Source organism: Aythya fuligula, chromosome 6, assembly GCF_009819795.1.
Source record: "Aythya fuligula isolate bAytFul2 chromosome 6, bAytFul2.pri, whole genome shotgun sequence".
Lineage (NCBI taxonomy): Eukaryota > Metazoa > Chordata > Aves > Anseriformes > Anatidae > Aythya > Aythya fuligula.
In genome coordinates, this window is record NC_045564.1 from 10,982,220 (window position 1) to 11,007,189 (window position 24,970).

Sequence of the window (24,970 nt, forward strand, 5' to 3'; positions counted from 1 at the left end):
TGACTAAAGTACTTAGCCCCTTGCTGGAAATGCAGAATTACTGCAGACTAAATCTGGACAGCAATGCTTGAACCAATGCCAAGGTGCCTCATTTGTGTGACTAACTAATACCAAATGAATCATTTCTTTAAAAAGAACCAACTTGGATTTTCAGGGACTTACAAAAATAATAATTACTTTTGTCTTTTATACCCAACAAACAGTTTGATCTACGGTTTCCGTCCAAAGGAAGAAGTTATGAGTACAACTGCTGGCAATTTCGATTTTGTTTTACTTTTAAACAGATATTTTGTTGTTCAAACTGAGAACGCTTATTTCCTTCTCTCAAACTCCTCTTTATGCTTGCTTGTTTTAATGCTGATGTCCAGTAAGGAGCTTTCAGAACACGACGTGAGTGTTATTTTTTCAAGCAGGTGCACCCTTCTAATGAAACTAATAAAACACCATGCGTGACAGAGCAACAAATTAACTTTGTGAGAACCAGGAGGATACAGGTTTAATTCGTCTTGATTCAGCAAAACAACAATAAGCCTGTATAACAACATGCCACAGTCTTGATGAAGAAAAAGTTCAGCATTGATCTTAAGTCTGCCCCCTGTAATACCAGATCACCTTTCTATTACACACGGACTATTAAACATTCAAAGACAACGCATCCCAAATTCATCAGGGAAGAACAAACCAGGATAAAATGATTTGCCTTCTGGGAGTCTATTCTCTCATGCTGTGGCTGGAAGATGATTTACCCAGCATTTTCTTTGTGCTACACAGAATTAATGCAGAGCAGGCACACTGAACTCAGCTTCTTCTTCATTCAAGTTCTGTGGTTGATCACTGTTAGGGCTCCCAAGTGAGGCAGATTTCATTTCAGCCAGATCCACTTGTCACCAACATCAGCGTTGTAGCCTTTACTAAAATAGCGACCAGGAAGCTAGAGAAAGCAGAAAGTTTAGTCAGAAACATTTTTCTTTTGGTTGTTTATAGAGAATCTAAAAATTTAAGCAAGGTGACTTACATTACCTGCAAAAGCACAACCTATCATCTGCAATTCTTTGCAAAATGAAGATAGCACTTGTAGAAAAATTCATGCCTTTAGAAAAAAAATAGAGCTGTACAGCTGGTAAGGGGGGGCCCACAAAAACACGATATTAATGGTATATATATACACATATAAACTAGGCCAATATCCCACCAACAGAACAGCACGGCTCCATCTGGATTCATCCAGTTCTTCCCCTGTCTGCTGATCCCCATTTTAGTAAGAGATGACCCTTCTAATCAGTGTGCAGTAGAGGAATGGAATTAGCCAGAAGAATCTCATGCCAAAATAGGCACACATTATTAAATACATGAAGTTTCATGCATGAAATACTGAGTTAATTACTACATTAAATTAAACCATTCAAATGAAATTGCATATTTAGCCTTCAAGAGCTGAACTTAACTTCATTAAAGCAGAAAGCAATATCTGCCTGTCTTCATAAGCAAAGCCAGAAACCACTACTTGATGGAAAAACTGAAGTTTCTCAGATCCCCTACCCCAAATTTCACAGGTACCGTGGGACCTAAGCAACAATCTTCACATGTTCAGCCTCTGAACATCACTAACCTTTCAGGCTGTAGCTCTTCTGCATTGACCCCTCAGTTTCTGGGAGCTGACCTCTGCCTAAGCAGCTCACAGGTTAATCCGATGGACTTTTCTGTACCAGTGGCTCCCAAACCAGGGCTCAGGGAGATGCTGTGCTGGCTGCACAACATCACTTAGCTGCTCTGCTCTTAACAGCATGTTACCCATCGCTATACACAAGATTGCTCCGGGCTGGGGACCCTCCGAGGCAGCCTTTCTGTCGGACAGCACGTCAGGAGTAATGGCTGGATTCACTGGTCTCAGGAGACACGGGAAACAGCTTGAGCCCAGCAAACCAAGAAATGTGCTGTGGAGGGAAAGGCTGGATGGACTGGAGCACTGGCAGAGGGACATCACATAGAACAGGAAAGCTGGAGGAGCTTTAAAGATCCGAGGAGAGAGGCTGTTGAAGCAGCAGCCATTTTAAGGGATTACTGAAGCAGCATGTGGGACTGCAAGAGAGAGCCTGCCAGTACAGCAAAAATAGCCAACCCTCCTTAGGCAGCGTACGTGCTCTCTGCAGGCTGGGAGAGCGCAGGCTGCATCACCAGGTCAGCAAAAGCACGCGCACGTGATGGAAGGCTGCACAAGCGTGCCAGCAACGCTGTCATCAAAATCGTCTCTTACCAACTCGCACTGCAAAAACACCACAAATTTTTTTAGTGCACTTGCTGCCTGAATAAATATAAAGCAGGCTCTGTACCCGTTAGATAACTAAGCCACAGGATACAAAGCCTCCCAGCAACAGGATCGATACGTAAAGTAGCTGTGTTGGCAAATTACTCTTAACTGAGTGATCCTAGAGAGGAAAGTGATGCATTTCAGCATTTACATCTCAGGTGTTAAAGCAGTCCTCTTTAGAAAGTACTGACCATGAACTAAAGTGCCACAAATGTTTGGGTCCTAGCTCCGGAACCTCCCTTCCTATCTTTAGGAATGAGAAAGCCAAAGAGACAACTTCCAGCATCAACACAGCGCTGGAATCAAAGAGCAAACCACTGTGAAAAGGCAAATACATTTTGCAAGAAAGTCTGGAGCAAGCAAAGAAGTTACAATGAAGCCTTTCCTTTAAAAAAAAAAAAAAAATATCCTATCAGCTGGCAATTTTTACAAATAATTAAGCAAAAAACATTTGCTCAACTCCACTCAAACTCTGGTTTCACACAGAACCTCGATGTGTCCCAGTGACTTCTCCTTTCAAAACAGCCTGTGAAAGTATCTTGTTTGAGAGAACTGCCCCTGTGGAGAGAAGCAAGACCAAGTCTGGACGAAACCTATCACCATGCCACAAAAACAGCTATTTCATCCAGGAAGAAGCCTGATGTTTTGAAGTAAGAGGGGGTATTTTTTTTTTTTATTATTTTCTTTTTGTATTTGAAGGTCAGTAGATAAGACATTTCTTTCCATAAAGCATCAAGCTAACAGGAGACTTCTGCCTCCTTCATGAGACATCCACCACCCCACCCTGTCGCAAGCTATTAAAGTCATTCTTGATCAGTGTTTCCAGGGCTTTTCATTTAAAGTTTGTCTTTAATGCTTTGTCTAAACATCAGAAGAAACCATGCTGTCCTGTTAAGAGTTACTCCTGCTGAGCAACGAGGAGATGTGAGATGGAAATAAATGATTACTGTCCCTGCCCTACAAATTTGCAGTGGTGAGCTAGGGAGGACATCAGACCTGCTGTGACCAGCCTGTATCTATTAATTCTAGCACGAAAACAGCTCTCTCTGGTCCTCTCTGGGCAGCACATAATTGGCCCTTTGATACTTCAAGAGATTCCCAGATAACAAGATTATTAAAGCAACAGGAGCTCGCTGGGAAAATACAGGAGTTTACAGTTTCGTTTCTGGGGAATTCTACCCTCTTAAAAGGGCACAGTATCAGTCCCAGCAGATTTCACATTCATTGTCCAAAACAAATTCCCCATGTGCCTTTGGTTAAAGACATGCAATACATCAAAGCGATTTCTTAAGTATTTATGCATCCTCCATCGTTCACAGTGGGCCTTGGCAAAAGCAATCAAGTTTCGGGATATATTGCTGGTGAGCTTTCCAAACAGCCGGGAAACGGCACATAAACAAATCTTGTTTTTACCTAGCAGGCAGAATCATCTGAGTTTATATTCTGCACACTGTTAAGAGTCAGGTGAGAGTAACAGGAATGACTTCCTGAGAAAGGGCCCTTCAAAGCTCACATTCGGCAGAGCTGTCTGTAGTAAAAAAATACTTTTATTTATTTATTTATGGCCCACCTTCTGCCAGAAGGAGCGCCTGCTCAGCTGCACAAGGAGCCTGCATTGACACAGCCGAACAAAAAGCACTGCGATGATGTTGGTGATGTTGAATGGACCGAACAGCTTGATGCCAACAGAGAGGAGAGGTCCCACATCTCATCTCTCATCCAAACGTGCTCTGCAGCTTGCTGGATTGTCCCACGAGCCCAGCCACCTCCCTCGCCCAGCGAGAAGCAACCCGCTCCTTTTGGCTGGGTGATTTTCGGTGACTCAGGGAGCTCGGGCAGCCAGACGCACACCAGACAGCTGCAGAGAAAAGTGGTAGGAGGAAGATGTAGGGATGCGGGGCAGACAGCTGGTTGTGCTCCTTTTGGTGGCAGCAAGTGCTTAAAGCAGTGCCCCAGACTGCAGCCTCAGCTCTGGCCCAGCTGAGGTTCCCAGCCTGCCTTCCTGACAAGCAGACTGCACCGAGGCTGCTGCCCAAAGAGGTGACCTGTCCAGCCCAGAAGAGAGAGAGGACTCAGCTCTACTTAACTTGTCAGTAGCTGGGAGAACACAGGGGGACCGAATATTCACTGCCTCTTCCAGCACAAGATACACGTGCCAAGTGAAGCCAATGGCTTGAAAACCCCCTTGCTGAAGGATACTGCTGACACTAAAAACTGAGACGCAGTCTCAGTGGGAGGTCAGGCAAATGCTTGGACAAGACTTGCATTTTCCAGGAGACTTCTGCATTTAGAGTAAGTTTCCCAGTTGGAACTGGGATGAAAATCAGCAAGACCATGTCACCTGCAAGTGGCTGGCACATTCACAGGCCCATTCCATGCTCTTCACCTTCAGATCAAACTAGAGTAGGGTCGAAGAAAAGGTACAACTTAATGGTCATGTTAATAAGCGTGTGTTATTATGCATTGTTATTAACAACACATTTCCATGGGCAAGCAGGAGTAACAGCATATGGGGTCAGATAAATCCCTTCAAACCCTTTACTGGCATCGGTCTGTGCAGACCTACGGAGCACACCGACAGGTTTGCCCAACACCACGTGTCACAGAAAGCAGTTGACTATTACAAAGCTGAAGCACCTTTCCCATGAGAAGTCAGAAAAGCCTTGCTGCTATCACTGCAGCAATCTAGACACAGGCTTTGCAACACAGAACTGGGTCTCTGCCCTCAGGAGCTCACAGCTCAAGCAGCACTGGTCAAGCGAGCAGCAGCACAGATCCCTCCAGACAGCCACAACAGCTCCCATGCCTCCCTGCAGCAGGAGGCAAATGCAGGCTCCTGCAGGGTCACTGTTGAATAATGGATTTTTCCACTCCTTGGAAGCAGATGAGACTGAGAATCAAGCCTTGGTCTGCTGCGTTGCACCATGCAGAACTCAGAGCTGGCAGCGAGGATTAACTCGAGAAGCGCGCTATAAAATCCGCCACGTGAAGAATGAAACTAATGAAATAAGTTTTACCCAGCAAAGGTAGGAGCCAGCTCAGAGGAATGGAACTGCTCAACTTTAAAAGAACATCAGTAAGACGACGAAAACAAGATCATCTCATCAGTTGAATTAAGAACTCTGCCACAGAAGTGTCTGTCAAAACTATAAACATGATGGAAAGCCCTATAAAGCGGTATATGCTGCAGAGTAGCAACAAACAGCTTTAGCCAGCTGTTTGCTATACACTGTGGCTGCATTTCATAGCTCCTCAAAATAATTTCAAACCAGACATGTACAGGTAGAGCTCTGGAGAGCTTTAACAGCCTGGAAAGGTCTACATCCATCAGCTCAGAGTATGTCTTCTTTTTCAATATTCCAGGAGAAAGGGAAAAAAAAATACCATTCTTTTTCCTTCTGTTCTTCATGCTGCTTTCTACTAATGGCTGGGCTTCGCAGCTAAAATAGATCTATAAATAGCATGTTTTGAGCAGCACTGATCAAACAGCACTTAAAAACAGAGTCATTAAGCTGCGAAGCATACACTCATTCATCAATATCCAAGCCTTTTCATTTAGCGACTGTTTATAATAAGCACAATAATAGCACCTGCCATCATCGCTGCTGGTGAAGACTCCTGCTTTTTCCAGTAGGAATCCTGATTTCCAGAAGGTTATTGCCAGGGACTGTCACACAGCTGAAGTTAAGAGAATTTAAGAACCTATGAATTCATATACGGTGATGCACTTTTTAAATGTTTTGTTTCCATGTCCCAGAGCAAAAGACAAAAAAGGGATGAGGATAATAAGCCCCTGAACACACATTAAAGGTGTAGTTTGAATTCCAGAGGACTGGCAGAGATAAGTGATTATTTACAGCTTAACTCCTGACATTCTTTTCTTGGACAAAATTCTTAATTATGAATTAACTACTAGCATTCACTATAGCTCAAGTAACACAGCACTCAAAAGCTTTACTGAACTGAGGTTCAGTTTACTTTACTGAACTGAGGCTAAAACAACTACTTTTTACTGAAATTGTTCAATGAGTGTTGTCCTACCATTCCTGCATTCCACACACACAAAAAAAATGTAAAACAAACAAAACAACCAGAGTAGTCTGGTTGAGGAATAGAAATCTTTTGGAAAATAAATGTCCGTAAGGAGAACACAGCTTATTTCTTTAAAGCTGAAGTATTTTTATTTTAAGCCAAATCGCTGAGTATCAGCAGGAATCTGATCTGTAGAAAGGAATCTGTGATTTGTAATTTGAACAACTACAAACACCATAAACAATCTAATGCATATCTCCAGCTTTGCTTTTGCAAGACAGCCAAGAATAAATAAGCAACACGGTATGGCTAAATATTTTGTTGCAGCTTTTTTCCACAGTGTCAACTTGCTATAGCAACTATTCGCCACCCTGGCAGAATAAAGTCTACTTTGCTTTTTCTTCGGGAAGAACATGTTAGAAACACTGAATATCCACTACAGACTGCAGACCAACCACAGGAAAAAGCCAAGTGTCCATATCCAAGTCGGGCAGTGTTATGTTAACTGCAGATTCACCCTTACTGGACAGATAAAAATCAAAGACTTCTTCCAACAGCACTCCCTGTAGCACTCTAGCTGGAGTTAGATGATCCTTAAAGTCCCCTTCCAACCCAAACCATTCTTCGTTGCCCAACGTAACAGCAGCTCTTAGAAATGCTGGTTCTACATTAAAAAGCTCTGAAGTGCTTCTCAGCATAGAAATGCTATCAGGAAAAAAGGATGTTCACACACAATGCTGTCCCAACCAATATGCCAGCACACCTGCACAGTACAACATCTCAAATTCACACTACTTCACAGTTTAAGACCCCTGGAGATGTTACCCTGAGGAGCAATGCAGGGATAGGAACGAGAGTGAGTAAAGTACCCTTACAGCTGTGCCAAAACTGTTTCCTGATCTAGAGGCACAATCTTCAGTATAAGGTACGGAGATGAAACTGTCCTCTGAAGGGTTTTTGTTTTTTAAAAAGAAGTTTCCTAGGAGATGCAGAAGAGTGGAAGCAGCTCAGCTGCAACTTCTTCCTCCCTTCTGCTTAATCACCAGCGAAGCCTTTCTTTTTCATCTGAAGTAGAGGTCTACCTTGTAGATCACATTCCTATTGTGGTGTGGGACCCAGAAGGGTTTTAGAGGAGGAGGATGTGCTCCCACAGAACAGTGTTTTCTTTCATAGGGCTCAATGGCAGACTGTCAGTTTGAAATGGATTCTTTTAATGCCAGTAGGATTTTACTGTCTGTTTGATTTACATAGGCACCCAGCGCCCGGGACAGTGTGGTTTGTCATCCAAAACAATGCAGACACAGCCGACAGGACAGATCTGACGTACTCCCAAGGTCTCTCACGTCCTCCTCCCCTCCACATTTGGGATGGATTTCCCTGCCAATTGCCCATGCTATCTTTGAAGGGAAGCAGGGCAGAGGAGCTATGCTTTTCTGACGCAGAGAGAGGCTGTTCAAACCTCTCCCGCTCCCCCTGCACACACAAGATTGGTGAGAGCAGAAGAAGAGTGGGGAGAAGGAAAGAAAAGCAGATCATGAGCCTATTCCTACCCCATCCCAGGCAACCTTCAGAAACAATGTTGTAATTCCTCGTTTTTAGTTATTCCTCAGGTTCTTCCAGTTTTACAGATACCCAGCTAGGCAACATCTTACTGTTATTTTAGAAATAGCTAAAAATATTTTTGCAGAGATAAAGCAGCAAAAAAACAAATTGAGCCTTTCCTAATTTATTGTGTGTCTATTTTCATTCCTTCCTGGATCCAAGAGCAGACAGGGCTGGGCATTAGAGCTGTCAAACATCTCCATAAAAATAAGAAATGGAACGGGAGTCCTTGATCCTAAAAAAAAAACAAAACTTCGGCAAGACAAGAAAAAAATGACAGGAGAGAGAAAGCAGAAGACTTTGTTACCATAGTGGCCATCTTTGATATAACTGCAAACACAGAGAGGGAAGAAATATATATCCTAACCTCCTTAGTTCTGCAAAGGCACCATGGAAGACAATTCTTGTAACCTAACCAAACCATGAAAAGCTACAGGCTTCTGGAAAAAAAAAAAAAAAAAAAAACACCCTTTGACCAAGTGCTGTTTATCCACACAGAGGAGATTATATACATGTGCGTGTGCATGTGCAAAGTGTCACTGCTGCAACAATTTGGTCTAAAGTCTGAGGCCAAAGGCTACGATGTTTACTACCCAGTTACCGCCACGTGAAAGCTCAGCGCGTTATTTTTGACACAAACGCTCCCTGTTGTTCATCCACACTGACATGCTGGAAGCTGAAGCATTTCTTTTGTAGTTCAGGGTACTTTACAGAGGCTGTTGGGCATGCAAGCCAGCAGTGCTCTGCATTCTTACAGGGGAGAGAAAAGCTGAAGGGACTTCTAGCCCCTCTTTTACCAGGGACCACAGCTGGCAAGATGTACCAAGCCTGTACCCCACGTGCAATTTGGGCCACATCAAACCTGCATCTGGCTCCCCCAAGGGAGCCAGACTGCATCTGACAGCAGTAACGAGGTCTTTGACTTGCTCGAGCTTTCTTTGCCTCAGAGTAAGCATCTCCCTATTCCAAAAGGGAGATCCCACCAAGGGAGAGGGATGCAAAAATAAATAAGAGCCTTCTCCTACCTTTCAGTGACGTGTTTATTTGCTTTCTTGAGGAGTTAAACAGAAAAAAAATCAAGCCATCCATTTCATCTTTGCTTAATATGGAGCTGACACGACAAATAGTGTTAGATGTGTAAGGGATGGGATGGATGAGGAAGAATCAATACTGCTGTCTCTGCTCTCCTCACGTGGTGAGCATGGCATGAGTGCAAAGTCTATCTCACCACAGAAAGGGACACTACAAAATTTGGTATGGAGGAGACCAAGAATGATCAAGGAAAGGAATCACGGGATGGAAGTTGAAGGGATTGACGGCCAGCATCCAGGATCAGCAAACATCCAGTGCATGGTGGGGGAAAAGTAGTACGTGGGTAAAGAACGAGAAGCAGGGGGTTTACCAATTCAGTACGAGAGCAAAAGGAGACTTCAGATGGAAAGATGACAACTAAAACCGATCTAAGAAAGCCGTACACACAGGCACATCCACTCACTGGAGCTGGAACTCATATTGTGATAGAAAGTGTCTTTGAAGGTAGTTCAAGAGTGTAGAATGAATACTTCAAAGAATTCTTCACAAACTGTCTGCTTCAAGGGTAAGGTACACATCCCTGACTTTCTTCCAATTGTATCAGTTGGGCTAACAAAAGATAAAAAACATTTTGATATGAGATTTGCTTTATTACAAAAGGAACTTCTAGGTGCATAGGCCTGTCTTGTGGGAAGAAAATCTCTGTGCCCAAGCATTTGTTCATTTTCTTTAATATACACACCCACACATATACTTAAAGAATCCCAGCAAGCTAGAAAGAGGATGGGATACTCCCACTGCACATTCTTACCCCCTGAAGAAAGGATGAAAAAAATACCATCAGAAATCCTAGACTGTAAGATGCAAGCCATGTTTTAGAGCCTACTATTGAAAATAGCCCTTTTTTCCTCCAGGATTTCTTATACTTCTGCTTAAAGATATTCGGGCAAGCTGCTGGACAGAGGAAACAGGCTACAGGAACCAGGGTTGGAGCAAGTGGGCTAATACACATCCTTTTTGTTAGAACTGATGACACGAGAAAGGAGACTAAGTATTAAATACTGAGCTTTCCTGTTCACAGCAAAAGAATTCTCCACTCTAATGGCCAAGTGAACACCAACAAACCCTTGGCTCCAAACTCTAGCACACCTCATGATGAGCAGCAATCTGCTTATTTATTTGTCTTTTTAAACACACGGTTTGTGCAAAAGAAATTCTGATTATTTCCCTAACAACCTGCAATGAATGGGAAGGTGGTACAAATTATTTTACAGTCCTGCAGCTTTGTTTTCGGAGGTAAAGATGTAGGTAAAGATGGCTTGAATACCAATCTTAGACAGCTGCACTTTTATGTAGACAGAAAAGAACATGCACGTAAAAGAATTCTTTTTTCACCATCCCTAGGAGACTTAGGCAGGACTTGCCAACATCATTCGGGAGTGTGAAGTACATAAGTACATTATTTAAGTACACTGATTCCATTAAACAGAACCATTTGTTTTCATCTTCTCTGCAAACACATCTGCCTAAGTGCTCCAGCTTCACAGGGCGCACATGGAGTCTGGAGCATTATCTGTGGGGATTGTGCATGGTTGGAAGAAAGCACAGAGATACAGCAGTTGTTAAAGAAAAAAAAAAAGAGTAGTCAAGTCTTTACTAGTCTGACAGTTCCTAAAATAATGTTGCTTCACTTAAGAATGAACACGCTTATCTCTGATCTACAGAACCTGACTAAAAGGTTACTTTTCCCTTGCCAGAAAAGCATCTTTAGAAGTTTATGAATGCCTGAACAGAACGGCTGAACCCTGCCAGATGACTTTATGCTAAGAGAGAGGCAGAAAGCCACCTCCTCACACGTGGAAAGAACATTTACAGAAGAAATGGAGAGTATATACATAAAAAGCAAGTTTATAGTATTCAGAGCTGTATGCAGCTACCTCATGATTTTGAGCAAAGGCAAATGTACTAAAATCTTGCTCCCTGAAAAGCGTTTCCTCCTCCTCCTCAGTTGCTTGTGACTAATTAATATCTTGAACAAAACCCAGCTTCTGCCTGGAATTTGCAAATCCCTGAAAACCACCATTATTAGGCAGCATGAATTGTGTGTATGCAACGCTGAAAAGCACAGCAGTTAGTTGCCTATTTGTATGATCAGGGATGTATAACTAGTTATAGGACTGCCGAGGAAAAAAAAATCCCCTACACAAATCATTGTGTTTATGTGGTAAACATCATTACGCTAACTTTAAAAGCACGCATTTCCCACAAGGAAAAGTTAAAGTTCTGTAATTATACCATAATTAAGCCTTTACTTGCAAGTCACGTGAGCCCAAAATTTTTATCCCTCTTCACATCTAAGCGTGGTAGCAGAGCTGCAACCATCTGCACATAGACATGGGCAAGGCAAGGGGTTAGGGCCTGAGATCCCCTCTCAGAGGAGGCAAACTCACAGCCAAGACTTGTGGGTCTACAAGTTCACCTCCTTTTCTGTGTGCACTGGTTGTTGTCATCCTACAGTACCTCTGAACGCAAGCCTTGCCTTTCAAATAAATTCACACCTTCATTTGCTAAACAAAGTTGGAGGAAAAATGCAGATCTTCAGAAGTCTCGACACAAAGGATTCGATTCTTAGAACATAACCAGCAGGTGGGGTTGGCTTTGTGCTTGCCTTTCTAGTAGCTCAGGCAAAGTAGGAAAACTCAACATCTTTTCCATCGTGCACCATCCCTAAAGAGCCCCATGCCTGGGGGATTACAAGTGGTTAAGAATCCAGAAGAAAAACGTGGATAGTATTGTCTGACTTGAACAGAATGCTCTGTGGATCGTGCATGATTCCTCCTTATTCCAAATGACATTATCACTTCCCATGGTACTTTCCTGAATCAGGGCCTAAAAGCAAGCCTGCAGATGGGAGATTTCATTTTGGCAATTTTTTTTTATTTTTTTTTTTTGCACTGAAAATGCTCAGCTCCTGCTGTCAACTAACTGGCATGGAGCAGAGCAATCCAAGATCCAAGCTTTCCTTCCCAGGTATACATATACCTTCTCCTAAGCATCCTTTCACTATGTCTGTATGGAAAGTCACATTTTTTTTCCTGGAAGCCAGCTTTCTGAGGAGGCAGGATATTCCCAGTTTCTTGCCAACACAGAGAGGGGTGTGCTGTTGTACAGTTGGAGGAAAAAAAAAGAAAAAAAGGCTTTCAGAAGTAGTACCCCTGCTCCCCAGCACACAGCTCCAAGGTCACACCTAGCTGTGTGTCAGGCAGCCTCAATAATTCCCAGCTCCACTGCTAAGTGACATTTCAGCCAAAAAAAAGCCTATCATCTTCGGGAAGAAAGACACTGTCAGTACAGATGGATGTTGCATGCTGGCAACAAGTCATGCAGCAGATCATTCTGAAATGTGTGCTGCACACGCATAGACGTCTCTTGGAGTGAAGGACTCCAAAAATTCGTAGTCTAAGCCTGAAGTTTTGCATTTAAAATGCAATACCAAAAAGCACAAAATTCTGATAACTGTCTCAGATGAACCAGGAAGGCGTTTTTCAAACACATTACACAATCTCAAGGAGCACTGAGAAGCTTTCTGCTGCTTTAACCCTTAGCTTTAGTCCCTTTTACAAGATGGAACGAATACATCTCAAATGAGGCAGAACAGCATGAACTTAAGAGCCTCTTCACTGCACACTTAGCTGAGGAAGAACAAATTATGTTGAACAGTCAGTTCAAAAGTCCCCGTGAACATTACGAAGAAAATACTTCAAGTTTCTAAATGAGTCCACAAGACCATATCTTACATTTTAGCTTTACATTTATCTTACATCTCTAGTAAGAGACCCTATACTCCAGGACAAGAAAAATGACAGTATTCTGACCATGCAAATCATGGCTTGTAATGGTTCATACAGATATTCCTTCCTTTGTCCTCAGTGATTTCTTGGAAAACAACAACAAAACACAGTGGCAGAGAAGATTTCAACACAGCTTGGAAACATACCATCACCTGCAACTTCAGCTTGTCCAAGCAGTGGTAATTGCCATCAATTCTACAATTTCTCTAACGAGGATTTACAATACCTGGGCCTCAGGAGAATACTGCCTAGCGAGGCAGGACCCCATGCCAGCTAAACAACAATAACCAATAGGGCAAAGTGCTAAGTCAATTGGAAGCCATTGTCTCCAGAACCAGAAAGGCAAGCAGCTAATTAAATCATTGTGTGGGAGCCTGCATGAGGTGTAAGAGAGTGCTGGGCCACAACAGGCTTTGGATGTGTGCCGGCTTACAGAAACACGCTATTTAAAGCAACAACAGTTTTGAGAACCAATGTAATGTTCATACCTCCTCAGCCTACTTCAGAAAAACACCCCCTCCCCAAGGGTTTTATAAGCAGTCTTCTTTATAGAAGTCGCCATGGGTTTCCAATTTTCTTGTTTGACTCAAAGGATTATTTTAGATTTCAGAGGTCAGAGACTAATCAGGGCAGGAGAAACAAAAACAAATGAAAACCACTTATCCTTTAGTCCACATCTAAAGATCAAAAAAGAAAATCAGCTTACAAAACAAACCATTTGCTTCATTATTCCTCTTATTTGGAAGCTAGACTTCAAAAAAAAAAAAAATAAAGGTGGGGATCTAGGCAAAATCCAGAACTTACTCTTAGAAATACGTATCTGTGTTCACAAGATTAACACTCAGGCTGTGCACGGGACAGTTGTGAGTGCTCTAACACTTTTGCAGGGACAGTTGTCAGGCTATTCTGCAAGTGCTCCCCTTCCAGAATTACTTACCGACCGAAATTCGTAGTAGATTTTATCATATTCATTGCCCCCAATTGTGATTTCTGGAACAAAGTGAGGGACAGCTACAGAATCCAGCACTCTGCTTTTGTCCTGAACACTGAAGGGAAAGAAAGAAGGAAAAGACGAAAATGGATTAGTTAGTCCACATCCTGCCCAAAAGGCAGCAACATCAATCCTGAGTTTTACCAAGTATTAAATAACTTCTCTGCCAAGTAGTTCTTTCACAGGTTTCAGCTCTTTTCTGGTTATGATGCATACACAGCCCTTTCCCTCACACGGCTATTGTGTTTCTTGTTGCAGCAGGAACAAGCAGGACACAAACATCTCCTTCCTTCTCCAACCCCTTCCCCAGGTTCTACCTCCCTGGAGATGCTCTGTTATTCCTGGAAGAATTCTCCAAGGCACGTCTAGTTTTTTGCTTTCCTACATAAACAAGGTTAAAACAGTGGTTTTATTGATTTCCACACTCTGTTTTACTAGAGTAACTTCATTTAATTGAACTCCTGTCCAATTTGTTTTCACAAATGAACCCGTGCAAGGATTAAAATAAAGTAGTGCTCTTCTTCCCCAAATTCCCATTCTAAATGACACCGAGGCAATCAAATGGTTTGGAAGCAGGCAGCATCTCCAGCACCCTGCCTGGGAGCAATCAGAGGAAGCTTGCTGCAGCAGCTTTAATGAGAGCTTAGTGATGAGGGGTGCAAAAATCAGGATCCAGAAAAAATCCACACTGCATGGAGCCAGCACTTTCAAATACCCCAAATTTAAGATGCCTGAGAAACTACTAGAAAGTCATCTTCTGCATCCTGATGCTAATTTGCAGAGCAACAGTGCCACCTACACGTATTTGGGGAAAAATACATGTACATCAGCTATCCTTTGCAGTGACTGGGTTCTGTGTTTGACACTTGGGAGCTATGCAAATAATTGTGTTGTTAGTTTTCAGTGAATCGTATTTCTTTGCGAATATTTACACAGACATATACCAAATATAATTTCTGCTTAAAGGTAATTATCTTTGCACAATCTTTTCTTTTTTCTCCCCCAAATAACAAAGTTTGGGGCAGTTTCAATTAGTGAAGTAGTCTGCTCACATACGCTGACAAACACGCTGTAAAACTACCCTACTGCAAACAAATCAGTAAGGAAATACACTAAAAGGTGAGGGGAGTGAAGGCAAGGATAAACACCTATTTACAAGGCCAGGATAAACACCAAAGATGTTTCCTACAAACTATTACAGCATTTGCCTTCACAAATATTAACCCAAGTATTTTCTAACCATCTGGGAAAAAGAAAAAAAAAAAAAAGGAAAAAAGGAAAAGCAGAAGCACTACAAGTTTACTTAGAAGACTGTGGAATGACACGCAGCATCCGTAAGTGTTCTTGAGATCTGTGGCTCTGTTCTGTGAGACAAACAGTCAAATGGCAGATGCAATGAGGCTCATCTTGCAATATAAGTTGTCCCAAATCTGCCCTGCACAAAGGGACTGCACCCGCGAGACGAAGCTTGCTGTCACAAACAAACAGCAGGAACCCTCAGCTGAATAAGAAAACCAAAGCTGACAAACCCCACAGCGTTCATGTGCTGACAGCCAGGAAAACAAGCCCTCCTTTGCCTCCTCGCAAAGGCAGCAGGAGCTGTTTCCATGCCATGTGAGCACCAGCCCTCCTGCAGACCACTCCCAACCTTCCCACTCCAGGAGGGCTTGAATAACTGGGCTGAGATGGAAAAACTTGCCCAAAACAGCGATCTGATGATGCAGCTGGGTTTATTTCTGAATCCATGCATACTCTGTGAAAAGCATCTCTGCACCTGCTCCATCTCATACCCACCACTAATTAAACCAGGTAAAACTAAGAGAGCCTGGTGGAAAGCAGCCCTTCAGGTATCAGCTCGTCATTCCTTAGGTGCAGTCCATCCTCCAACTGAGCACAAGCTTTCATCCCCGTCTCATCGTGCTGAGAGCAGAGACGAGCAGCAGGCAGGACAGTGATCTAAGATTTTTGAGTCGAAGAGGATTACTTGTTTAAACACCTTGCTGAATGTTTAAATACCTTGCTGAACTCAGGCTTAGCAGCACAGCCAGTGGAATATCCACTGATTTCTCAGTATATAAACACCTCTGTCCCTTCTTCCCACACCAGTGTCCCACAGAAGCAGGAGAGTCAGCTCTCCGCCTAGTAGCAGAGGATGTTCTGGACCCAACAAGTCTGTAGGAGAATGCAGATAAAAATCTGTCTGGGCATAAGTAAAATATAATTTGACATACACAAAGCAAGTCCGGCAGTCAACCAGTCTGCAGCTAATCCACTCCTTCGGGAATCTCAGCCGAATGGCAATTTTAGAGGACAATTCCCAGGCACAATTTATTTTAGTTAGTGCCATGACGGAAAACCTGCTTCTCTTATACCCACTGCCTCCAAAAAAAATGCTCAACAACAACAACATGCAAACCTAATGCTGCCGAAGATGGCTTCTCCAGGTTCACCTCTGCTTTCTGCCTTAAGAAATAATTTGGAATACTAAATAAAAGCACCACCCAAAGACACCTGCCACAACAATGTCTTTAACCACAAAACCACATTTGCTTGCCAGAACTAATTCACTGCTTGGCAGGAAGCATTTAAAGGCACCTATTAAGTTTCCTGATTTTTTTTTTCCCCTCTCTCCCCCAGTACAAAAGTACCACGATTTATTGTAGGCAGGCACTTAACCATATTTTCTCAAAGCAGCTCTCTCAAAATGCAGTAACAAAGCTACCCAGAGCATGTTTTACCACCCGTGAGATTGTGTGGCATTAAAAACGTAACTGAAAACACGCAAGGGACTGCACAGTCCTCACGCTGTAGGAACATTAGACTCTAGCTCACCACTGCTATGGTCCAGGATCCTATTAGCTACAGCTCTTCACGTAACTACATAGGAATCACACTTGCAGCTATGCTACAGCAGTGGGTAGCTCTCTCCTCGTCCCCAAAAGCCTCTCGCTACACCTACTTTGCACATTACGGCCAAGGCGACATGCATGAGCAGGAACTGAGCAATCGGGACTGACACACCTGCCTCTTTTCAGAGTGCTAGGTTTGATTTCCCTTAAAGGCAGCTTGCAACAAGGATACACATGTTTTTCAGGGCACTAGCAGAAACCTGATGACAAGAAAGTGCTGCAAGCTGTCCTGTTAATGCAGCTCTTACGTCAGCTGGACATACTTTCTAGAATTTCTGTTCCCATGACCTTAGCTTTTTGTTTCCTCCTCTGTATAAAAAAAAAGTCCCAGGACTGCCTACCACATGAAGACATTTGCTAAAGGAAAAGAAACAACACAATGAACCAAACAAAAAACCTGTCTTCAATAGCCTGAACCGTGACTCCTCAACAACTGATGTTGGCGTCAATGCAAAAACCAAAGGGACAATACACAGGATTAGAAAACCACACTTCCTACCTAAAAGCTCTCACCAGCCTAAAAGGCTTAGGGCCAGCAACACAAAAGCATCCCAAGTTAAATTCTATGCTTTTATGTGGAAGTAACTTGAGAAACAGCAGGTGGATCCCGCTGGAAAAGAGAGAAGGTCTTCTTGCACACCTTGCAATCAGCTTCCAGCCCGGAACACAATAACTGGCTGGGAAGAACCTGAAGGAGTGGGTGGCATTCATTCCTTTGCTATTCACGCCCTTCTTACCTCGGCCAGGGCTTCTCACCTTCTGCTGCGGTTGGCTTCCCTGCCTCCAGCGGGCAGGGTACGACACGTGGGATTGAGCCGCACTCACGATTTTGCCCATACTTGTGAGAGCAGGGGAAAGGAGAAACCCTCCTGACTCATGCCATGGGCACATAAGGCTGGGTGAGAGAGACTGTGATCAGGGTTTCATGTCCATCTCATACTGCACTCACCTGCTCATTCAGCAGGCACACGGGACAACAAATGGCTGGTTCTCCCCATGATGTGTGTCCCACCGCCCCTTATTTCCTCCTTACCCATTCACTCCAGACCTTTGGTCAGGCAGCCTCCAGCTCCACTGTTTGGTTAGGCAGCTCAAGCACATCATGCCCAAGGTGAACTGTGGCCACTCCCCTGGTGAGCAACAGACACTCATCGCCCTTGCCAAGAAAGTAAAGACGAGCTTTCCAAGAAAAGCAGGTCTGCAAGAGGTGAGAAGGTGCAAAAACAACTCTTCAAACCTATAAAAAGCTGCCACGAGGAGGAACTGACGAAATAGAGCTGTTTCGATGGAAGCAAGGAAGGAGAAAGGTGCTAAGGAAGCACTTTTCAGTAGTGCCAGAAGTTTTACAACAGATGCTTAGTGAGATTTTTGGAATCTCTGTGACAAAGGGTTTGAAGAACAAGCCTCTTACGAGCACTTTAGTCCTGCTGTTTGAAATCAGACACGTTCAACCACGGACATGTCTTTCCTTTGCTAAGTGTGCTTTATTAGACTGCAAAATAGAGCTGTGGAGTCGCTTCCCCTCATTTGCTCCCATGCTGCTGCTTTGCAAGATTTCATTTAATCAGAGCAAAATGAAAAGAAAGGGAACAGGAGCTATGCCCCGGGTTCAGCAACAGCTACAAGAATTTAAAGAAACACAACTTAAAAAAAAATCACCAATTACTGCTCATACAAGATCCATCAGTAACAACCTCAGAATACATCCTGATGTACTGCCAAACACAATATCGGATGATTTACCATACGGGGTATGTGGCACACGAATAGTAAGTTATGAACAAAATTGAACGTATGACAGTGGCAAACTGTTTCATGGCTAGGTTGTTTCCAGATGAAAACAGAACCCCTTTCTTTAGGATACAAAAGATGTTGATTTTTTTTTTTTTTAATGGAAGTAGTGGAGGCTGAAAAAGCCAAAGACATGCCCGTAAAAATACACATTCTGCTACAGCAAAGTCTGAAGCAGCTGCGGCGATGCAACAGATTTGACTGAGGACTCGTACACCAAAACAAGCCAAATGCAGTATGTTTCCCCCACCTGCTGGTGAATTAACCCAGGTGACATTACACAAACTACAGCTCTTTGCTCCAAAACATGACATTACGCAATGCATCACGCAGTTTTGCTGGGAAGGGCACAGCTAAAAACCTGCTTGAGACAGCGCGGCAGCAACATGGGAACGCACCGAGCTATTGCAAAAAGCCAGCAGAACTATTTCTGCTTGACTCGAAGGCTGGGGAGGGAGGAGAGATGCGGAGAGCATCCTCTGGGAGAACCCTCCAGCTTCCACGCAGGCAAATATGTTTCTAACCTTTTACCAAGACATGCCTCGATCCCACGATCAAACTGCTTTCTATTAGGGCAAGGGAGAGAGACTTGAGGGCAAGGCGAGGAGATAAAAGATGTTGTAACGTAGCTGATTTTGTATGGGTGCGGCCCGCTGGTTTGATTAGCTTAGTTTTTGCATTATGAAAGCAGTCAGAGGCGCTGCTGGGGTTTCCAGGTGTTGGGCCCTATATACATACAACAGAATAGTTATCCTCACCTGCCCAGCATTCCCCTTCCTTTCCCAGAGGTGTGGTGCGAGCTGAAGGTGAAGAGGTGGAAGGCATCCCCATAGCCAGGGAACAAGCCAGCAGCTGCCCCTCTGGGGGGGGCAGGCTGTGCAAAATGCTGGATTGCTGGTTTCGCAATCCATGATTTCCCAAATCGCAGCCAAATCCCTGCTGCAGCCTAACAGAAACACCCGCGAGAGGGCAGCATGTGCTGGCCTGCAGGACCTGCAGCCCACCGGGGACACACAGCGCAGTAAAAGCCTCCTTGCAATGGGAAATATTCATGTAGGCACAGGACATCTGGAAGTCTGGTGAAGGCAGAGTACCACAAGCTCTTTTCTGTTTGATATTAGGGAAAAAAATAGGAAACTATCAGCTTTAACTCTCACGTCTACCCCACACTTGTAGAGTTAGCATGAGAAAATATTAAAAAAAAAGAAGTGTAGCTTTGAATGTAAGGTTAGAAGGTGTTTGCTATTTCCTGCTCAGCTGAACAAGGTGTGGGCACAAAACTGGCACAGGACCTGTTGTCACGCATTCGATCAATGTCCTGATACCCCAACACCAAAGGAACAAAGCAAACAGAGCACTTTGATCAGATCTCTGCATATGAACACAATCTTGACAATGCTATTCTGAAGGCAAGTGGAAACAGCAAAACTCAAAGCGCTTGAACATTTAAATTACGTGTGTTGCATTGTGAGATTTTAGTAAGATAGCCACACACCACCTTTAAAAGAAATAATTTCGTATTATCTGCAATGACAAGCCTTGTAAAGGAAACCCTCTCACCATCATCCAGGGTTGAATGAAAAATTAAGTCCTTCGGCAATGCTATTTATTCCTTTCTACAGTTACAAAGTACAAATTTCACACAATATCTTAATACAGCACTCTTTAATTGTGTGCTTTACTTTAACTCCCTCCTACACTCTGCAATTAACAATAATCCTTTCTTAATAACTGTACCGGTGTGAAGCTCTAAGAAAAACAGCAACTTAACTGTATTTTCTTATTTGAAAGGAAGTCTTATTTTCACAGTTCCACAGGATCCAAGCCACCAGATGCTTTTCTTTAATTACTATATATAGAAAACTTTTCTTCAGTAAAAAGTTGCCAAATCCTGACTTGTTTCTCTTAGATGCCACCCAACATTGCTCTTCTACAACCTACCTTCACCCTTTGAGAGAAGGGCCATACAAAAGGCACAGCATTACCACTAATATTAGAAGGCATTTGAAGGAACAGAACAGAAAAGTGAAAGTTCATGGGATTCTTTCCCACGGAAGCTTGTTTAAAAAAAGGCTTAACTTATTATTCCAGCACCTCTGTCACAATAAATACTAAAATTCGGAAGTCCAACCAGGAGAGGTGCAGAGCGCTGCCCCCGGGGAGGAGCAGCCCCAGGCCCCGGGACACGCTGGGGCATCCAGCTGGGAAGTGATTCATTAAAAAAAAAATTCCTTGTCTTCCTACTAACCGATGAGAGAACCTGAAATTAATATGACAAGAACACAGATCTGAAGCTTTGTTTTAAAAATGTAGTAACTATTCTGACCTTGCTACCTGTACATGCAGTCTAATGATGAAGTTCTGCAAAACGGGAGGCTTGTCCCACTTCAGTGCAAGGTTAAACCTATCAATACTCTTACAAGTGTAGATTTTCTTTTTGTATGTGATTATCCAGAGAACATTTTATTCATCAGTGTGACTTAGGAGTGGCAGTCCTGCTGCTTTATGTGTAACACATGTATAGAAGCGTAGGGCTGCAATCTCACTTCTTTACATACATGTCAGTGATTTATTTCGCATTCTTTAGAGTTTGGAGGGCAAATTTTTCAGCAGTCAGGACACATGCAACCTCACCAGTAGCACTCCACAGCTGAACTGGAATACAAATAATCATGGTGTACTTGGCAAGAATTGCTTTTATCAAAAGTTTGTTTTTATTCCAGCAAGGCGCTTTCCGCTGAGTTTGATCTCTTCACATCCAATTAAACAGACAAGGATTCTTAAAAAAAAAAAAAAAAACACACACAGAATACCCTTAAACCGTTACATTTAACAATTCTCCTTGTTATTATAGAGAATGAATGACAAAACTGCAACGTCTCATTTTGTGAATCAGGATTAAAGCTTCAATATAGGATTATTTACTGGGAGTCTGGCAAAAGGAGAAAAAACCCCACACTTATTGAGCAATCATCCAAGTTTGCCTGTTTCCTTTTCCCCCTACACTCTGTTCAGCCAGCTTCTTGACTGCTGGGAAGATATTTAGAAGCAGACAGCTAAGAAATTAGGTTTAGAAAAACACTTTAAACACAGCCAATCTAAACAGCACCACATATAAAACTTGCTACAAGGTTGCTCTGTCAACAAGCTTTGTCAAAGGATTTCGTGCTGCCAGAGCAGCAGAGAAACCACCATGCCAATTGTATAAATGCTGTTTTAAAACTGCATGCCTGTCTGCATACTGCCATGAGCCAGGAACAGAAACATTCACTAAATACATTCCCAAAAGTAAGAGCCACAGGCCATGACATTTTGGAAATGCCTGGAGAAACTGGCTTATCATGGCTTGGGCAGAGGTACTGCTTGCTGCACAAAAAGCTGTCTGGACGGCTGGGCCCAAAGGGTCACCGTGAATGGAGTTAAATCCAGTTGGTGGCCAGTCTCAACTGCACCCTCAGTAAGTTTGCAGGTGATACCAAGTTAGGTGGGGCTGCTGATCTGCTTGAGGGTGGGAAGGCGTTGCAGAGGGACCCGGATAGGCTGGAGCAATGTGCTGAGCCCAGCTGCAAGACATTCAGCCGCTAAGTGCCAGGTCCTGTGCTTGGGTCACATCAACTCCATGCAGCAGTGTTGGCTCCGGGGAGAGGGGCTGGAAGGCTGCCCAGCAGAAAAGGATGAACATGAGCCAGCAGCGTGCCCAGGTGGCCAAGAACACCAATGGCAGCCTGGTCTGCATCAGAAACAGTGCAGCCAGCAGGAGTAGGGAAGAGATTGTCCCCTTGTATGCAGCACTGTGAGACCATACCTTGAATGCTGTGCTCAGATTTGGGCCCCTCACTACAGGAGATACTGAGTTGCTCAAGCGTGTGCAGATAAGAGCAAAGAAGCTGGTGAAGGGACTAGGGAACAGTGCTTGTGAGGAGCAGCTGAGGGAACTGGGGCTGTTTAGTCTGGAGAAAAGGAGGCAGGGGGAGACCCCATCACTCTCTACAGCTACCTGAAAGGAGGCTGCAGAGAGGAGGGTGTCAGTCTCTTTTCTCAGGTGACAAGTGATGGGACACAAGGAAACTGCCTCCAGTTGTGCCAGGGGAAGTTTAGACTGAATGACAGGCACAGTTTCTTCATGAAAAGCATGGCTGGGCACTGGAACAGGCTGCCCATGGAAGTGATGGAGTCCCCATCCCTGGTGGTATTTAAGAGGCACATGGATGGTTTAGTGGCAGGCTTGATAGTGTTAGGTTGATGGCTGGACTTGATCTTTGGGATTTTTTTCAACCTAAATGATTCTGATTCTTATGCTTCATTAACAGAATGGGATTTGTCTGGAGTCTCTCACTCACCTGATTGTTAGCAGCTGCAGAACTCCACACCCATATTACAACAGCAAGCACCCATATTACCAAAGCTTGCTGTTGTTACTGACATGACAAAAAAAAAAATCACAGTGCAAATAGAAACATACCTTAAAAAGCCAAGGCTTTAACAGTTTTCCCAGAGATCCAATGCTACACAATATTCTGGAAGACATCATACTTACTAAAGTCTCAGGTGATGGAAAGAAACATCATCTTGTTCCAGCCATGGCCCCTTGTTGAACTTCAGGTACTCAATGTCTTCAACTACCTGAAATTAGAGGACAAAATTACATTAACAGGTGGCCTGATCAAAGTGTCCATTCTCCCTTTAGAAAAAGAAAAAAGAAAGCAGCCACCCCCGGTCAATGAAATGATTGGGACACATTCTGAAGTCACCCAGCAGAAAGGGTTCACTGCTAAAGCTGCATTACCACGGATGTTTTTTTGAGCAATGATCTTCTAGTCCCATTTCTGGAGGTGGCAGCCCTGCCATTAAGTGCTGGACAGATATTTGGGGGCCAGCTCTAAAGCTCCTTGGTGAGCAGAGGATGGCAAGGGATAAGTAGGCTGAGAGGTGCTGCATTTCCAAGTTCTTACACCTAGATGGTGTAAGACTCTTTTCCTCAGCCTGCTGAGGAGAGCCCACCCCTAAGTCGGAACAAGGAGGGAATGAAAATGAGTCTGAATTTAACCCTTTTAGTTGCAAATAAAAGCCATTATCATGTTTGATATTACATAGGAAGTCTCTTTCAAAAAGGCACAGTCATCTACCAGCAGAGAAATGCTGAGGAGCAATGCCACAAAGCGTGGTGGCAGTTGTCCCTTGGTGCTGCTGTGTGGTTCACATAACAAATCAAGGCAGTTTTCAGGCTAGAATACTCTCACACTCGTGAAGTTGTAGCAATGACAGAAATCCAAAGGCTCCCGATTTGATCAGACATGAAAGCCTACCCGTGCGTGCTTGTGCCCTGAGCAGAAAGCAAAGGCAAAACTCACAGCTTGGCACCAAGAACCATTCAAACTGGTAACACCACCCCAGCCGGTCACTCCTTTAACATCCTTTAGTATCACCCAGACCTATCAGTCCGATTTGAGCTTCATTTACCAGCTGGCTCCATCAGAAAACACATCTTTGCTGGTCCACTGGGTGATTGCTTAACACAAGCCTGAGGTCATCGCACACAACTGAGTGGCTACGAAGGAAACCCAAACCAATGTCAGGAGCATGCATTTAATGTGTACGAGGTGGGGATAGCACCTTAAAGCAAGCTGGGAAGGAAGGGATCACTGCAACTCCAAAATCTACTTCACAGATGCCTTTTCCAGAAGGAAAGGATAAAGCTATTGAGGTCAGGACCAAAATCCTGATGACACATTGTTTATCCACAGACAACAAGGAAGCAGATGCCAGTAACGAAGTGATAGAATAATAAATTAAAAAATGCTTTTATTCTTCACTGTATGTTAAATCCATGGTAATCTATTTCCTGCAATTAGAGCAAACTCTAAATCCCATTCATTACCACTCTAAGAGTAATAAAAACATGCTATTACAAAGCAGTCTCCACCAAAAAGGTCCACTCTGTTACCAGTATTACATTTTTATGGTAAGAAGTAGCAGCTTAGCTATATGATTAACTGAATGATCGTTTTCCTTGAGGCCTTTATATTTGCTGAAGACTAAATTAGCTGATTAAATACTTTAAAAAATACGGTTGACATATGGCAGCAAAGGACATTTAAAACTTCAAGCAAGTTTAGATGCTGGGTAACCATTTTTGACCTCTTACAAATAAGCAAATTTGGCAAGTGAGATACTGTAGGCAAGAGCACAGGAAACCAGTTTTTCAGATTAAGCAAGAGAGCTGATGACATTCACCTGTTGGAGAATCCTCAAAAAACAAACACTGGAGAAAACAGCTCCCCAGACACTCAGAAAAGTTTTCAAAACTGTACTAAGAAAACATTCATACCAAACTGCTGTGATGTCACAAGATTAACATTTTTTACAAATGAACGGGAAACAGATATATGGTAAGTTAGTTCAAATATCCATTATTCTTCATTTAAAAGTCAAACCTCCAACATACTTCCCATTA

The 24,970-nt window shown here is 43.3% G+C and overlaps 1 protein-coding gene across 1 annotated transcript in view; it reads right to left on the reverse strand.

Annotated features, from left to right (window-relative positions):
- Positions 1-465: 465 nt before the first annotated feature.
- NDUFA10 (NADH:ubiquinone oxidoreductase subunit A10) overlaps positions 466-24,970 on the reverse strand; it is a 38,537-nt gene continuing 14,032 nt past the window's right edge. Inside the window, exons 8-10 of the mRNA XM_032190319.1 lie at positions 23,054-23,139; positions 13,763-13,871; positions 466-931 (exon numbers count right to left, since the gene is read on the reverse strand). Of these exons, the coding sequence (XP_032046210.1) occupies positions 863-931; positions 13,763-13,871; positions 23,054-23,139 (264 nt within the window). The 3' untranslated portion in view covers positions 466-862. The remainder of the gene's footprint in view (positions 932-13,762; positions 13,872-23,053; positions 23,140-24,970) is intronic.